This window comes from Sapajus apella, unplaced genomic scaffold (assembly GCF_009761245.1).
Source record: "Sapajus apella isolate SASKATOON/1434 unplaced genomic scaffold, GSC_monkey_1.0 scaffold49, whole genome shotgun sequence".
Classification (NCBI taxonomy): domain Eukaryota; kingdom Metazoa; phylum Chordata; class Mammalia; order Primates; family Cebidae; genus Sapajus; species Sapajus apella.
The window spans coordinates 6,667,683-6,685,123 of NW_022436989.1; the positions used below are offsets into that span (position 1 = coordinate 6,667,683).

The window sequence follows — 17,441 nt, forward strand, 5'->3', positions numbered from 1 at the left end:
CTCATCTTGAATTGTAGCTCCCATAATCCCCGCATGTCATGGGATGGACCCTGTGGGAGATAATTGAATCATGGGGGCGGTTACCCCCATGCTGTTCATGGGACAGTGAGTGAGACCTCGTGAGACATGATGGTTTTATAAGGGGCTTTTCGCCTGCTTTGCTCATTCTTCTCCTTCCTGCCACCATGTGAAGTTGGATGTGTTTGTTGTCACCACCCCCCCACCATGATTGTAAGTTTTCTGAGCCCTCTGCAGTCCTGCAGAACTGTGAGTCAATTAAACCTCTCTACTTTATAAATTACCCAGTCTTGGGTATGTCCTTATAGCAGCAGGAGAATGGACTAATACCGCATGAAAAGGGTATTTAATCCATCTTTGAAAAAAGGTGCTGGAGAACGGTCAGGAAAATTCCCTAAAGTAGGTACCACCTGATCCTTAAAGATTCCTGGAGGTTGGGGAACAGAAAGAAGAGGAAGAATGGGGAGGGTATTTCAGGCTCAAAATGTGTACCAACTCCCAGCATGGGGGTTTGAAGGAAGCAGCAAGCAGTTCAGATATACAGGAAGCTAAGTACAAGGCAGTGAAGGGCACTGAAGGGGATGAGGTGAGGGGCATGAGGGCAACCAGATCATCAAGTGCTGTGGGGAGGGGACAGAGAATTGTGAAAAGTATTGAGATGTTTGGATGTCATCTTCAGGAGAATACTCTGGAAGATTAATGAACAATAGTTTTGACAGGGACAATACTGAGACAAGAGGGCAGTTGGAGACAAGGGCCCGGAGAGTGAAAGGAATAGACATAAAGAAGATAGGACAGATTTCATGAGTGGTTATGAGGCAATATAGACAAATTTGGTGATTATTGGTTTGTGGGGATCAAGGAAGAGGAAAGACTCATGTGAGGTTGACAGGTTTCCAGCTGGAATGATGGATAGATCATAGTGCCACCAAGCAAAATACAAAATACTATAGAAGGTATAATTTTAGAGTGGGGGAAGTTAAGCTCAGATATGATCATATGAGTCTGAAGGACTATGAGATATCCAAGTGAAACTGTTGAGCAAGAATAAGTCCCAAATTCAAGATAGCTTGGGTTTCATCAGTACATAGGTATCAGTGTATTGAAGAATACAAATATCATCCAAGAAGAGGACGGAACATAAGAAGAAAAGTTGGCTAAAGACAGGATGATAGAGAATGCCACTATTAAGAAAAGGCGTGAAAAGAAGAATCACAAGAAAAAGAACCGACAGTAAATCAGACATTCTTAGTCACAGGATGAGATAGGAGGTCAGCACAACATACAGGTCCCAAAGACCTTGCTCATAAAACAGTTGCAGTAAAGAAGCCAGCCAAAACCCACCAAAATCAAGATGGCAATACAAGTGATCTCTGGTCATCTTCACTGCTCGTTATACGCTAATTATAATGTAGTAGCAGGCTAAGAGACACTCCCACCAGCACCATGACAGTTCGCAACGCCAGGACAACGTGAGGAAGTTACCCTATACGGTCTAAAAAAGGGAGAAGCCCTCAGTTCCAGGAATTGCCCACCCCTTTCCCAGAAAACTCAGGAATAATCCACCCTTGTGTAGCACATAATCAAGGAGTAACTATAAGTGTATTCAGTCAAGCGGCCCATGTTGCTGCTTGGTCTATGGAGTAGCCATTCTTTTATTCCTTTACTTTCTTAATAAACTTGCTTTCATCTTACTCTGTGGACTCGCCCCAAATTTTTCCTTGCATGAGGTCCAAGAGAATTTTCTTGGGATCCTTTTCCAATAACAAAGATATCTGAGGCTTCAGTGAGGTCATTGAGTAGCTGTAGTGGGAGTTAGAGTGTTCAAGAGCTGATAAGAAAAAGAGGAGGTCAGGGAGACACTTTCTCTGAAGAGAACTTTTTCTGAAAAAAAAATTCCAAATTCCAGGTGCTGTAAGTTAGGGTCTATCAATCTTATTCAGACTTGTGCTTTTTTTTTTTTTTTTTTTTTTTTTGATACAGGGTCTCATTCCATTCCTCAGGCTGGAGTGCATTCGTGTGATCATCATTCACTTCAGCCTTGACTTCCCAGGCTAAAATGATCCTCCCATCTCAGCCTCCCAAGTAGCTGTGACCACAGGCGCATGCCACCACACCTGGCTAATTTTTCAATTATTTGTAGTGACAGGATCTCCCTATGCTGCCCAGGCTGGTCATGAACTCCAGGGCTCAAGTGATTCTCCCACCTTGGCCTCCCAAAGTGCTGGGATTACAGGCATGGGCCATCGTGCCTGGTCTCAGACCTTGATTTCTATTTTGTAATCTTAAATATGGCTTAAATATATTTGTCATGGCTTAAATATACTGGTATTGTCCATAGTGCTTAATTCACAGTGACGTAAAAAGTATTTGTTGGATAACAGGTATATTTCTGAACTAAAAGCTATGTATGACCTGGGTAAGTTTCTGGCTGCTATAAGGGGCAATTAGATGCACCAGTGTAAAGACACTCTTTAAGAAGGTAGAAATAAGCCACTTTATCCCTCCCAGTGCAGACTCGATATGATTATTGTGGCTGCTATCACATTTCTTGTTAATGAAGTTTCTGCCAAGGTTATTTTTATAGTCCTCTAAATAAGATTTCTTGTTCTTATCTCTTTGAGCTTGCTGGGGACTATCATGTATCACTCCCTTTTCTTAACTTCAACTATGCCTATAATTCTAAACCATTCAACTGGTCTTTCACATATCCTGCTTTGCACTGATAATTATCATCCCATGCAATGGTGTGCTGGTAAATACGTAACATTCAGCTGGAGCCAGGGAAAGCAGGATTGGTAGATTGATTTTTAGAGTTTGCTGTTGTCCATGCTATAAATATGGTAGCATGGCTGATTTCAGATTACCAGTGTGACATCTCTGAACATGGAGTTAGTAAAAAACATATAGTTGTACACCATTGTACTGTGTAGTATTTTCTGAGGATATTTAAAAAAAAACCTCAAGAACACAGACAATGGTAAATTGTAATAAATAAAACAGAAGTGATGTATTTTGAGTATGTATTGCCTTTGTTTTTAATATAATTGAATTACTAGCTTATATAATTCAATTTTGAATGATGATAGTGATTGTTTGTTTGCTTGTTTTTGGCTTAGGTTTGACGTCCCAAGATGACAATGTTTAACAACGGGATTGCCTAATTCCTGAAATTTTAACAATCAACTCTCATAAGCTGATGCGAATGGCTCCAACATACCACTTACTTTATGTCTGTATTTTTTATCTTACCACTTAAATTCTAAGCATGTAGAGGCAGGGGTCATGGCTTAAATATATTTGTATTGTCCATAGTGCTTAACACATAGTGACTTACTAAATATTTGTTGGATAACGGATATATTTCTGTACTGAAAGCTATATATGGCCTGTGTAAGTTTATGGTTGCTACATTAGTTGCTATAATTATCCTGGTAAATGTGCTGCAAATATTTGCCCTGGTAAAATCGAGGCTATAGATGCGTGTATCTTGGAAATAAACATGTTTTCTCTGGATGTTGAAGTTGAATATATCTTCTATAGGACTCCAAGGGCATATTAATTTGCATATGTTTTCACATTGTTTCTTTATGGTTATGAATGTATCCTGAATTGCCAGCAGAGTATACAATCAAATTGGATATAAACTTGCATCTATTTCTTAATTAAATATTTCAGAAATGCACTCCTTTAAAATGCAAGAGTATAATCAATAGCAGTTAATTATATTACAAAAACTAAATGAAACTATGCAATTAATTATGCCATATAAATGATATTTGTGGACTCCAATCTGGTGTCAAGAAATGAAATTGTTTTTAATGTGCTGTGAAGGGTTTTTAATTTGTCTCTCAGGCAATATGTTATACCAAAATAAATATTCGTCCTTTCTAAATGAGTGAAAAAAATCTCTCTCATGAAGCCTACAATTCTCAAGAAAATCACATCTTAGAAGAAATTATATCTTAGAGATGTGATATTCTGTTCTTCCATTACATTTCTAATTCTGTTATTTCATTGCTTAAATTAAAAACATCAGAATTTAAAGGAATTCTAGCTCTGTATATGCAGAGGCTATTTTTTGTGTCTCTTTTTTTGTGTGTGTGAATTTCATTTAAACAGCTCAAGAGTACCTAAAGGACATCATGCATTTTGTTAGGGGGACAGGCTACTCACCATTTTTCCTAATACTACTTTTAGTTGTACCCTAAATGTAAAGGTGGGGAAAGAGACCAAGTTCTGTAGCAAACATTCAATCTCATTTCAACTCCCCCATTTCTTAGATTAAAAGGCTGAAATTCAGAAAAACTTAGGGTCTTGAAAATAAATTTCAAGAATGGAATTAAACCACCAGAGAAGGGTTATATGTTTTAACCAATCGTTTTTTTAGAGGTTTATGCTCATTTTTAAAGCAAAATCTGAATAACATGACTGTTGTTGTTGCTTGTCGCAACAAGTCAGATTCTTGTTTGTAACTCAGCACATTTTAAAAATAGATTTTATTTTTTAGAACAGTTTTAGATTCACAGCAGAACTGAGGGGAAGGCACAGAGGTTTCCCATATACTCTCTGTCCTCCACACATGAACAGTCTTGAAGCCAGGAGTTTGAGACCAGCCTGCATAACGTAGTAAGATCTCATTTAGCTGAGCATGGTGACATGTGCCTGTCATACTAGCTAGTTGGGAGACCAAGACAGTTTATCAGGTATCAGTCTTTGTCTCTAGGATCACTTGAGCCTAGGAATTGAAGGCTGCAGAGAGCTATGATCATATGATCACACTCCAGCCTGAGCAATAAAGTGAGACCCCGTCTCTAAAAAGTAATAATAATAATAACAATAATAATAATAATAGAGTGAGTTAGAAAGTATTACCTCTGTTTCCATCCTCTGAAAAAGATTGTAGACCATTGGTTTTGTTTCTTTGTTAAAAGTTTGATAGAATTCACCAGTGAACCCATCTGAGCCTGGTGCTTTCTCTTTTGGAAGGATATTAATTATTGATTCAATTTCTTTAATAGATACAGGCCTTTTCAGATTGTCTATTTCTTCATGTGTGAATTTGGTGTATTATAACTTTCATGGAATTGGTCCATTTCATCTACATTATCAACTTTGTAGGCATACAATTGTTCATAATCCTTTATTGTCCTTTTAATGTCCCTGAGATCTGTAGTTACATTCCCTCTTTTATTTCTGGCATTAGTGATTTGTGCCTTTTCTCTTTTTTTCTTTGTTAACCTGGCTAGGGGCTTATCAATTGTAGTGATCTTTTCAAAGAACTAGCATTTAGTTTCATTGATTTTTCTCTACTGATTATTTTTAAAATTTTTATTGATTTCTGATCTATTTATTATTTTTTTTTCTGCTTACTTTGGGTTTTTAAATTTTATTTTATTTTACTTTTTTTCTTATCTTTCCCAATGAACGTTGAATTTAATTTCCTCTTTTTTTAGTTTCTTAAGGTGGAAGCCTAGATGATTAATATTATATCTTTCTTATTTCTAATACATGCATTCAATGCTATAAACTTCCCTCTAAATACTACTTTCACTATATTCTACAAATTTTGCTGTTGCATTTTCATTTTAATGTAGCTAAAAGATAAAAATAACAAAAATAAAAATTTTCATTTTACCTTTACTTTTTCTTCCTCTGATGCTGTTCTTTTCTATACATAGTTGCAAGTTTCTGACTTACAGTTCTTCCTTCTCTCTGAAGAACTTCTTTTAACCTTGAAAGGCAGGTCTACTGGCCGCATATTTCCTCAATTGCTGTTTGTCTGAGAACGTTTTATTGCTCCTTCACTTTTAAGGGATAATTTCACAATATACAGAATTCTAGACTGGTAGGTCTTTTAATACTTTAAATATTCACTCCATTCTCTTCTTGCTTATGATTTCCAAGGAAAAATCACATGTAATTCTTATCTTTGCTTTTCTACAGGTAAGTTGCTTTTTCCCCTCTGGCTTGTTTCAAAGTTTTATTCTTTATGTTTATTTTTCTGCTATTTGAATATGATATGCCTAGGTCTAGTTATTTCTTGGCATTTATCCTTCTTGGTGTTTTCTGACGTTGCTGGATCTGGGGTTTGTTGTCTCATTTTAATTTGTGGACATTCTTAGTCACGACTTCAAATATTCCTTTTTTTCTTTCTCCCTTTCTTCTTCTGTTATTCTCATCACACATATGTTATACCTTTCACAGTTGTTCACAGTTTTTGGATATCCTGTTTTGTTTTTTTCAGTTTTTCTCCTCTTTGCTTTCTGTTTTTGAAGCTTCTATAAATTCTTCCCTCAGCTATGTCCAGTCTACTAATGAGCCCATCAAAGGCGTTATTCATTTGTTAGTATTTTTGATCTATAGTACTTTTTTTATTCTTAGAATTTTCATCTCTCTGTTTACAATGCCCATCTGTTGTTTTATGCTGTCTGTTTTATCTGTTAGAGCCTTTAGCTTGTTAATTATAGTTGTTTCACATTCTCATTCTGATAATTCCAACCTCCCTGCCACGTCTGAATCTGAGTCTCACGCTTGTTCTGTCTCTTGCAGTTTTAGTTTTTGTCTCATTAATTTCGATACTCTATTGTTAGATGCATATACATTAAGGATTGTTACGGCTTCTTTAAGAATTGACCCCTTTATCATTACGTAATGGCCTTCTTTTTTCCTGATAATTTTCCTTGCACTGATACCTGTTCTATATAAAATTCGCATCTCTTATGCTTTTTTTTTGATAAGTTTTAGCATGGTATACCTTTCTCCATCTTTTAATTTTTAATCTATATGCATCTTTATATTTAAAGTGGGTTTCTCATGGACAGCATATAGTCAGGTCTTGTTTTTTGATCACTCTGACAATCACTTTTGTGCCTTTTAGTATGCCTTGTAATTTTTTTCTTGATAGCCGGACATGATTTACTGGTTAAAGGGAACTGCTGTAAATAGGCCATTAGTAAGACATTGGTAAGCTGTGGGGGAAGGTGAATCCTGTGATTAAGTCTCATTTTTTTGATGAGCCTGTGTTTCTGAACTGTGAATTTCACAAGTGTTTCTCAGTTTTCTTCACCCTCCTTCTTAGGTGCCACAAGAGGGTAGAGTGGATATTTCCCTTCCCTCTGTGGGTTATTCCCTGACAAAGTTCCAATAGCTTAGGTTCTGATAACATAGTTTCTCTTGAGGGCAGACCTTGGAAAGAACAACATGTTTTGGCATATTTCAAAATGGTTCCTTTTCCTTCCCCTCTGTCAGAAGCAAGAGAAGGTTTTTCACCGATACTCACTGTAAGAATCTGTTGAACTCCTGGAAGTAAAACTCACAAAAACATAGGGACCCCTATGACTGGCACCCCTAGAATTTTTAACTCTTTAAAATTGTCCATGCTGAGCACTTGTCAATTACAGTTTAGGTTACTCAAGGCGTTCCTCTTTTGAATTTCTGCTCCAGTAAGTTGTGATTTTCTGTGTTTGCCTCTCTATCTCTCCAATTTGGTGGCAACAAAACTGCCTTGTGACCTTACTTCTCTGATGGAGCTTAAAAAAATTATTTACTTTTTAGTTTGTTATATTTTTACTTGTTAGAATGGAATGACAACTTCCAAGCTCTTCACATGCCAGACTGGAAGTCAGCCAGAAGTCTTGATGGACTTTTCTGAGACATCTTTATTAGAGTATATAATACCTCAATAGGTACCATAACATTTGCATATCATAAAATTCACCCATTGTAAGTATACACGTCAATAATTTTTAGTAAATTTAGGGAATTGTGCAATAATCCACAGTCTCCACAATAAATTTAGAACATTTTCATCATCCCAGAAAGTCCCCTTGTGCCCATTTGGGATCCTGGCTTCTACCACCAATCCTAGGCAACCACTGATGTACCTTCTATCTCTATAAATGTGCCTTTTTTGGGCTATTACATACAAATGGAATCATACAATATGCATTCTTTTTGTCTCGCTTCTGTTACTTAGCTTAATGTTTTTGACATTTATTCATGTTGTAGCATACATCTCAATGCATTTTTAAAACCCCAAGTTAAGATACAACTGTTTTCTAGTTATTAATACATATTTAACCAGACTGAAAATAAGACAGTATTCAAATTCACTTTTCTATGAGAATGCCAACTTGTATATTACACATGAAACACGATGACTGGCCTACAGAACATACTCACAAGCTCTTGGTTAACCAACTGACCTGTAAGAATGATTTTAAAATTATGAAGTTTTATCAACAGAACTCTATTTTGAAATATGTTATAGATACATTTGTATTGTTTAATTTCAGTAGATGATAGAAATAAACAACAAATAAAATTTACATAAATGACTTCAGTTTCTTCCTGAGGAATCTAATTAACCTTCCCAAACAAACAGAATAGTTAAGGTCTGATTTTTCTTAAAACCAGTGTGAAAGTTTCAAAGCTGTCACAGTTTTATCATTGCGAAAAGTCTGAAATTCACAGACTACTCATGTATATAAATTACTGTACTTACAAATTATCCTCCAGTCTCTTCAAGGATTCCAAAACTAATGAATGATTACTGTCTAAGGAGCAGGATCCAAAACAGTTTAGGGCTGAAATATACCTAATTTTCATAACCCAGTCATTATGTAGCTTCCTTTTAACACTGGGGATTAAGAAAAGGCAGGGGAGACTTATGTTAGACACACAAACATATAATGTAAGTTTTTATTCAGCAGTTTATTTGTACTTTAACTGAATTGCAACTGAATTGTGCTAAACCTGCACATAGAATACAACCTATGCATTATATCTTTTTTTTTTTTTTTTTGAGACAGAGTCTTGCTCTGTTGCCGAGGCTGGAGTGTGCAGTGGTGTGATCTCGGCTCACTGCAACCTCTGTCTCCTGGGTTCAAGCAATTCTCTTGCCTCAGCCTCCCAAGTAGCTGGGATTACAGGTGTGCGCCACCACACCCAGCTAATTTTGTATTTTTAGTAGAGACACACTTTCACTATGTTGACTAGGCTGGTCTCAAACTTCTGACCTCAGGTGATCCGCCTGCCTCAGCCTCCTAAAGTGCTGGGATTACAGGTGTTAAGCGTCACACCTGGCCCACTTTTAACTGTTTAACTATTCATAATCAAGCATATTTAAAATAGAAAAGTAACTTTGAAAGACTCATCAAATTTTGAGCAGTAAATTGAGAATTAAAAGAAGAATCTATAAGAATCCCAATTCAATAATGGCACTATTAATTTTATTTTACTAGAAAAATTCTAATCATCCAAATGGAACAGTATGTTTCATATTCTTTTATATCTTATTTGAGTCAATTCATTTGAAAATATATTTATATTTTCCATTAATAATTTTCAAACTGAAGTACTGGGAAATGTGTAATCTCAGATCACTGGTGAAGCTGAGGGTGGGATAGTGATCATATTCCTTGTCAGAGTGTTGGCCATCAGTTCACAAGACATTTGAATGTCGGGCTTAAGGTTACAGGACAAAACCTCTGCCTAAAAATTCTTGTCTTCATGGTCTTATATTTACCCATATTTAATGGTTTATTTGTCTCCTCATTCAAATTCATTGAGCACCTACTGCATCCCAGGTACTAAGGACACAAGGGTGATTACGGAAAAATTCTTGTCACCAAGTTGCTTAAATTTGAGTTGAGGAATAGAAATGTTTACAGCTCAAAGCATGAAAGTTCTACAATATTAAACAGAGTGGAGTGGGATATTTCTATTCTCATGCCAGATGTGTTTGATGGCTACTTCTTTCTTTAATTTGTATAACGTTTTGCATATCAGTATTTACTATCCCCACATCCACCCATTCAACAAGAATGAATTCTATGGATGTCAGCTGCAGGAAAACTTGTATGATAGCTCCAGAATTTAATTATCTCTTTGGCCTTAATACTTTTCATTCTGGTCAGGTTTGAAGATCTCTTGGTGTAAGAAAATGCCACAACACTCAGCCTATATATACACTGCAGTCTTGAATGCTTTAAATCATTAGCATGATGAAATCATCTACATGGATTTAGTAACCACAAGAACATGAATTAGCATTCATTTAACTGTACCCAGATTCCTTAAATTCCTCAGATTTCTAAATCTCATTTTTCACGTATCTATCTAATGAAAACAGGGGTCGAAAAATAAGCCATGGAATTTTCTGACAGGTGGCACACATCTTAATAAAAAGAAGATTCATGTCTCGGCATCTATTCTAAGGGCTAGCATAACTGGAATGAAATGTTTAATTGTATATAGGGCAACACATCACATGTTGGGGAAGTCCCCCATCAGGTCTAATTCTTTGTTGGGACTAAGCAATACTGCTCATACGTGAAGGATGGGAAACGGAGCCACTTAATTTTATTGTATCATTCTTAGGGTTCCAGCAATGGGACTAGTCTTAATTCCACGTAGTATCAGTTGTAATGAGCTTTTAATTGCATATTCTAACTCTGGGATAAAGTACTTTTTACATAATAACAAAGTATAATTCATTTTTTAATGTCTTTATAAAGGAAAAATGTTCATTGTACAAAATTTAGAAAGCAAATAAGATTTTAAAAATCACCTCTTTGAAGTCCTATAGAAATCATTATTAATGTTTTGGATATTTATACTCAATCCAAGTAGAAATACACACACACACACACACACACACACACACATGCATTTATAAGACTGGATTTGCATAGGCATAAAAAATTAATTTAAAAAATTTTGTACCCCCCAAATTTATATGTTGAAAGATAAATAATTTTTACTTGACATTATGTCATAAAGTTTTCATACTATTAAATATTTTCCAAAATAATTAAATGGGTGTATGACATTCTCTAATATGTTTATACTACGACTGATTGAACATTCTTGAAATCTGAATATTTTTAGGTGTCAAACAAAAATGTATTTTATATATCATTTATATTATGCTTACATTATATATTTCTATATCTGAATTATTTATGTAAATGATTAATCATCTAAATTTATCATTCCTCTTTTGTTGGACACTGGATAATTTACCATTAGGAATAATGCTGTGATCACCATACTTACATTTGTTAAGATTGGGATACCAGGTCCCCAGGTATAAATGGTTAAGAAGGCACTTGGTGCAGCTTCCCAAATTCTTTCTGGAAAGGTGGATCCAATGCACACTTTTACCACCAACAGTATATAAGAATGCCTAGCTCACAGTATCTTCCCCAGTTTTAATCATTTCTGATTTTATAAACAAAAAATTGTATCTGATTTTACGTTGTAGTTCTTTGATAAAAAAAGGAAGACCATTTAATATAAGAGTTAGGTTTTTCTGCTAATAAAAGTAATATATACCTTTCTTAAAAACTTTAAAGACATTGCAATTATAAGGAAGACAATAATTAATTATCAGTTGGAAATAACTTTTTAGCATTTTTTTCTGATGATCGCTTTGAAATGTTTATTGACCATTTCTACTGTGTGCATATGTTGGTGAATTATATGTTCATGACCTTTGCTCATTTTTCTCCTGGAGGATTATTATCTTTTAATTGAATTCTAGGACCTATTAAAAATTAACCCATTGTCTGTCATATTTGTCACAAATATTTATTCCAGTTTGCTTCTTAAATACTATCTTCTGATGTACAGAGGTTTTATTTTATATATAGTCAAATCTATCAAACTTTTTCTTTGAATTTCCATTGCTTTTATATTTAGAATTTTTTCCCATATTCAAGTGCTAGTAAATAGTCACACATATCTTTTATAGTTTTTTTCATGATTACTTTTTTCATTTAATTTTTCAATCTACTCAAGTACCTGTAAGTTTTAGTTGTCAATAGCATTTACATTAGGAGCAATTACACTGACAGTTTCTTGAGGCCAGAAGCATTTCAGTGTGTGTGTGTGTGTGTGTGTGTGTGTGTGTGTGTCTGAACAATGACTATAATTATTTTTTATATTATTTTAATTTTTTATTGATTTATTATTTTCTATAATTTAAATCTCATTTTCACTTTTTAACCATAAAGCTTACTTGCAAAAATCTATAATTATTAAAAGAATTAAATTAACCATATGATACCCTTACCTTTTAAAGTTCTTTGAGTCTAAGACCTGATTTTGTAATTTCCTTTTGGATTTTGCCTGCCTTAGTCCAAAGTCATCACTGTTGACTGTGAATCTGCTCACAAAACCACCATCATCCCCCAAGAGGATGTCATCTCGGCAGAGCTGGTCAGTTAAAGGCACCACACACACACAGAGGAGGCAGTGATCCATTGGCTTTATGACAAAATAATTTTCCTAGAAACAGAAAAATGATTTTAATGAACTGTTACTTTGCTCTATTCAATAAAGATTTCCCCTATTATTTGACAAAATTTTCACTTTATGATATTTCTTATTGTAGATATACCCATCGTGATAAGATACTTTGGAGAAAATAACTGTTAACCAAATAAAAGTTATTGAATACTCGCTGTGAGCCCAACGTTGTTCTTTTGGGTATTTTGTGGAGAAAGGAGTAGAGTTCCTACCCCTGGGCCAATAGGTAATGAGATCTTTCTGATGTGTGACTGTAAATGGTCTTTTTTTTGATTTATAAGAAAATATCAAAGAAATGGGCCAGTGAGTTGGTTAGGGCCAGAAAGAGATTGATGGAAGCCACTAGAACCCAGCTGAGACTGCAGATTCATTTCTCACCTTATGCAAAAATCAGCTCAAGATGGATCAAGGACTTAAATCTAAGACCTGAAACTATAAAAATTCTAGAAGATAACATTGGTAAAACCCTTCTGAACATTGGCTTGGGCAAGGACTTCATGACACAATGGATTTTAGGGACTCACAGGGAAAGGGTGGGAAGGGGGATGAAGGACAAAAGACTGCAAATTGGGTGCAGTATATACTGCTTGGAATATAGGTGCACCAAAATCTCACAAATCACCACTAAAGAGCTTACTCATGTAACCAAATACCACCTGTTCTCCTAAAACCTATTGAAGTAAAAAATATTTAAAGACAGAGAGAGAGAGAGAGAGAGAGAGAGAGAGAGAGACAGGAGGGGAGGAGACGTCAAATACAAGGATGTTATTTTGCCTTTAGAAAGAGGATGAAAGTAAGGATGTTTCCAGTTAAATCTGTAGGTGAGAGCACTGGAATTTGAAAGAGGACAAGTCTGATAGTAGACTCAGTTTTTGCAGGAAAATAGGGAGCAAGTCCATCTTCTAGAGGGAGAAGCCTGAGAAGAATACTGAAATTGTGGATGGCTTACAAGAAATGGGCCAGTGAGTTGGTTAGGGCCAGGAAGAGAATGATGGAAGCCACTGAGAACCCAGCCGAGCCTGCAGACTCCAAGTTCGTAATGGTGCCAAACAGCACTGTTTGGGTTTTTTCCAGCAGTGCTTAGCCACTGTGAAGGAGCAGACAAGGGCTAGAGCATCTCTCCAGGTTGAAACACAGAGACTGAAGAGAATGAAGGGTGAGGTTGATCAGCTCAGAAGATACCCCCATGGGGTGTAGGCAAGAAGGGAAAAAGAGAAGAGTTGAGGGGGAGTGAAGACTGGAACAAGATGTTTTCAAGGAACCAGAGATTTCTGTGGGATTGAGAAACAAGAATGAAAACAGAACAGCATTAAAAGAAGAGGTTATGATCAAAAGTTCAGGATCTTGGAGTTTAGAGTTTTGGAAATTAATAAAACCTGGTCTATAACAAAGCACATACATTGAGCAACAAGCTGCCATCTTTAAAATTATTCTGGTATCTCTAGTTGGTTACAACATTGTGGACAAATAGCAAAAGAAGCTTAGTCTTTTACCAAGGCTATGAACAAGCAAGGCATGAAGGAAGTTAATTTATTTCTTAAACCTCCATGTCCTTCAAAGTCAATCTGCTGCCTGAAGACATTTTTAAATAAACTTGGGGCTCAGTGATCTCACCCTCCCTGAGCCCCCATTGCACTTGCTCCTCTTTACCATATAATTTGCTATATCATCATATTATATATTATGTTCATGCATGAGGAACTTCCAGACTGAGTTTTATTTGAGTGCAGAGAACATATTCCTTACTTCTAAATGTCTGCAAATGCTCAATAAATACTATAGATTGGTTAAGTGGCAACATCTCAGCCACTGAAGGGCTGCCTCATTAAATTTTTTTGCCAGACTTAGACATTTGACTTTAGTAATTTTCTTACCTAATGAAGCTGGACTGGGGAGAAAAGATTTGAACTTGATGAGTATACCCAAAGAAAGATAATACTTGGATTCAGAGACAGGCATAAAAGAAGAAAGGAATTACCCTCTCTCAAAAACAACCCAACCCCCCAAACTAAACATACACTAAATTAAAAGAACAGTCCCTTTTAATTACAGAATATACATGCTGAACTTGTTCTAAGAAATTACTTGTGTAAAGTCTCTCATTTTATAGATGAAGAAATTGACATTCAATAGAGGAAGTAGATTGCTCATATCATACCACTACTGAAAACACAATCTCATTTCTTTGAGTGTATCTCTTGGCACAATACCTGGCTGCTCCCTTGAGCTTTGTAATCCCAGACAATAATGGTCCTTTCTGTTGTGGCTACGATTCGTTTCAGCTGCAAGAGGTAATCACACCCTGTAATCCAGGAGGTGTCCTGATAGAAAAGCAGAGAATTGGGGGATATAGTGCATTTCCTTCTATGACCTGGTGATGGTTACCAAAGAGCAGGTTAGTCACACTAAACACCCCACTTTGCTGTCTTATTACAGAGAAGCCTTGCAATACATCCTGTCTGTGTCTTGAGTACAGGCTCCCATCTTTTCTCCTCTCACCCTTACCCTGAGTTTCTCAGTACCATCAGCTGGAGAATAATTCTGTCAGGGATAAGATTGCTCCCTGGGAGCAAACAGCAGTTGGTGAAGCATCTTTGTGCACGATTCACCGCTGTGAGACCACTTCTTCCCTTGGGCAGAAGGAGATAGACTTAGGGCACTGATTAAGTGAGCTCTCCAGCCCTGTCCCCATGCTAGAAAACAAATACCTTAGTAACTACCTGGTCCATGATAAGTGGAGACCAAGGGGAATTTCTTATGTCCTACATAAGGACACCAACCTGGCATGGTTAGGATTGGTAATATCAACAACACACTGCAGATCAGAAACAGAAGCTTCTGTTTATGAGTGCTGCATACATTTCAGGCATGACCTCCAACCTTCTGTAAAACCTATTAGAAATTCCGGTGTGTGTGTGTTTGTGTGTGTGTGTGTGTGTGTGTGTGTGTGTGTGTGTGTTTTCAGTTTAAGAAATGGATGTTCAGAGGCTTACAGAGAATCCAGACTCCTTTGCCAGGCAGCATGGCACCCTGATTTGTAGTGCAGGGTATTCAGTGCCTATAAGCAATGAAAAAGTCCAGCATTCTCCTGGCTCTCATAAATCCATAATGAGATTCTACAAGCAAGTCACTGTAGCTTTACAACATCTGCTGCAATTACTATTCCGATTAGTGACGTGGATTAAATAAATTTCAAAATTGTACTCAAACTTTTAATGTTGTTTTCAAGTTTAAAATAAAAATATTGTCAAATTATTTCCATGGGCTACCTCCTTGTTCTTACAGCTTGGGTTATGTCCATTCTTTACATTCTCTGATAGCAGATGCTCAGAAAAACCCAGCAGCTTTTCAATGGAAGCTTCCAAGGAGTAACTAGTTTCTAAGCAATTCTCTGCAGTCAGTTTAACTCCAGAAAGCAAGACCTGGGTCCTCTTTGCTATTGCTCAAGGCTTAGTTTTGATCCTAGTCAGTAAACATGTATTTATAATCTATGACACATATACCCAGAGCCTATTCAGTACTTCATTGAGATTTTAATTAACTGTGAAGGAACCATCATCATAGCCCTAACTTTGACTTAATTAGGAATTTAAAAAAATGTACTTACTGTAACATTGGTGCTGGTCTGAATTCTCATCTATGAACAAAGGAAGAGAATAATGAAATCTAGTTGGCACTATCATTAAAAATGAAAATGCTGACTCTAAAACAATACAAATCTTCTTGGTTTAACCTCAGTTGTCATTCTACCCTCCGTAAGTCTCCTCCCTGTTTCTCCTTCTCCTGAAGCATCTGGCTCTGTGGAATAATGCACACTGTTTGCCATAAGCAAGGCTTATACCTCTGTGGCTCATTGTTAAACCTGGTGACTGTGCTGTTAAGAATCTTACACTTTACTAACCATTTTCTTCCTTCTGTATGCAAACTACATCACATTTTTTTAGTTGTTTGGAGCAACATTGGATGCCAAAAAATAGGAATGCAAAATAATATTAACAGCAATGGCAAGAGTAGTTACATGAATGCTAAATAGATTAATATTTAATAGAGTGATGGAGAAAAACTACCATTGTTTCGTTTGAAGTTATCTCTCCAAGTTGAGAGACTTGAAAGAACTTTCTACCCAGTGGGTCTCCTCTTTTATTCAATAAGCATCTATTGAGTGAATATCATACCATGGGTACTATGCCAGTTAAGAATCATAGATTTATCCCATACGGAGAGCTAGTGTGTATATGAACAGCCCTTCATACTCTTGTGGCATGGAAATTGCTCCCAAGATGAAGGCAAGTAGCTGAAGTATTTCAATGACCTTGTTTCTTTTATACACTCAGATGGCCTTGAGAAATATGGAGGAAACAGTGGCCCAGAAGAAATGGATTATGTGAAACAGAAAAAGCAGATCAGAGAGATCACTAAAGCTGTTAGTCATGGCTACCCACAGACTGTCTTTCATCTGAAGAGTTCAAAAAGGCTTTTCTAACCTGGGACTTACTTCTAGATGGCAAAAATACATAATTGTAAGAAAATTGGTGAGTCGCAGAACAGAACACCCGTGGTTTCTGCTTCTCTTTCTCTATATATATCTTTAGTGGAAGTCACCTGTTTAAAGTCCTCTCAGCTTCTTTAAAAGTTTCATAATCCTTAAAGGTATATTTTAAATTTTTAATATCTTACTTTGGTAAGCTTTTTATTAATAACATTAATGTTTATATCGACAAGAAAATCCTTAACTGTATTTACTGTACTTCAGATAAAGCCTAAATTATGAATTAATCCAAGATATTTTGAGTTGTTAATGGCTACCTTTTAATAAATTACTCCCGTGACCTACACTTCCAGCTTAACTTTTTTTCACACGATGTGTCATATTTATAAGGCTTGCAACAATCAAAATAATATTTATTCCTGGTGTATCAAATCTTAAAATAATTTTGGGCTGAGCATGGCTCACTCCCATAATCTCAGCAATTTGGGAGGCTGTGAGGTGGAGGCTGTGAGGTGGAGGCCGTGGCTTGAGACCACGAGTTTGAGACTAGCCTGGGCAACACAGCAAGACCTTATTTCTAAAAAAAAAAAAAAAAAAAAAAAAAAAAAAAAAAAAAAAA

The 17,441-nt window shown here is 36.1% G+C and overlaps 1 protein-coding gene and 1 long non-coding RNA gene across 4 annotated transcripts in view; one reads left to right on the forward strand and one right to left on the reverse strand.

The window, feature by feature from the left end:
• LOC116526001 overlaps nucleotides 1-3,534 on the forward strand; it is a 33,282-nt gene extending 29,748 nt beyond the window's left edge. The window contains exon 2 of the long non-coding RNA XR_004257913.1: nucleotides 3,138-3,534. This is a non-coding gene — a long non-coding RNA (uncharacterized LOC116526001). The remainder of the gene's footprint in view (nucleotides 1-3,137) is intronic.
• Nucleotides 1-17,441, reverse strand: part of WDR64 (WD repeat domain 64) — a 160,511-nt gene that overhangs the window by 107,931 nt on the left and 35,139 nt on the right. For all 3 annotated transcript variants that reach the window (XM_032242228.1, XM_032242230.1, XM_032242229.1), the window contains exons 5-8: nucleotides 15,941-15,970; nucleotides 14,544-14,654; nucleotides 12,098-12,312; nucleotides 8,525-8,659 (exon numbers count right to left, since the gene is read on the reverse strand). In XM_032242228.1, the coding sequence (XP_032098119.1) occupies nucleotides 8,525-8,659; nucleotides 12,098-12,312; nucleotides 14,544-14,654; nucleotides 15,941-15,970 (491 nt within the window). The remainder of the gene's footprint in view (nucleotides 1-8,524; nucleotides 8,660-12,097; nucleotides 12,313-14,543; nucleotides 14,655-15,940; nucleotides 15,971-17,441) is intronic.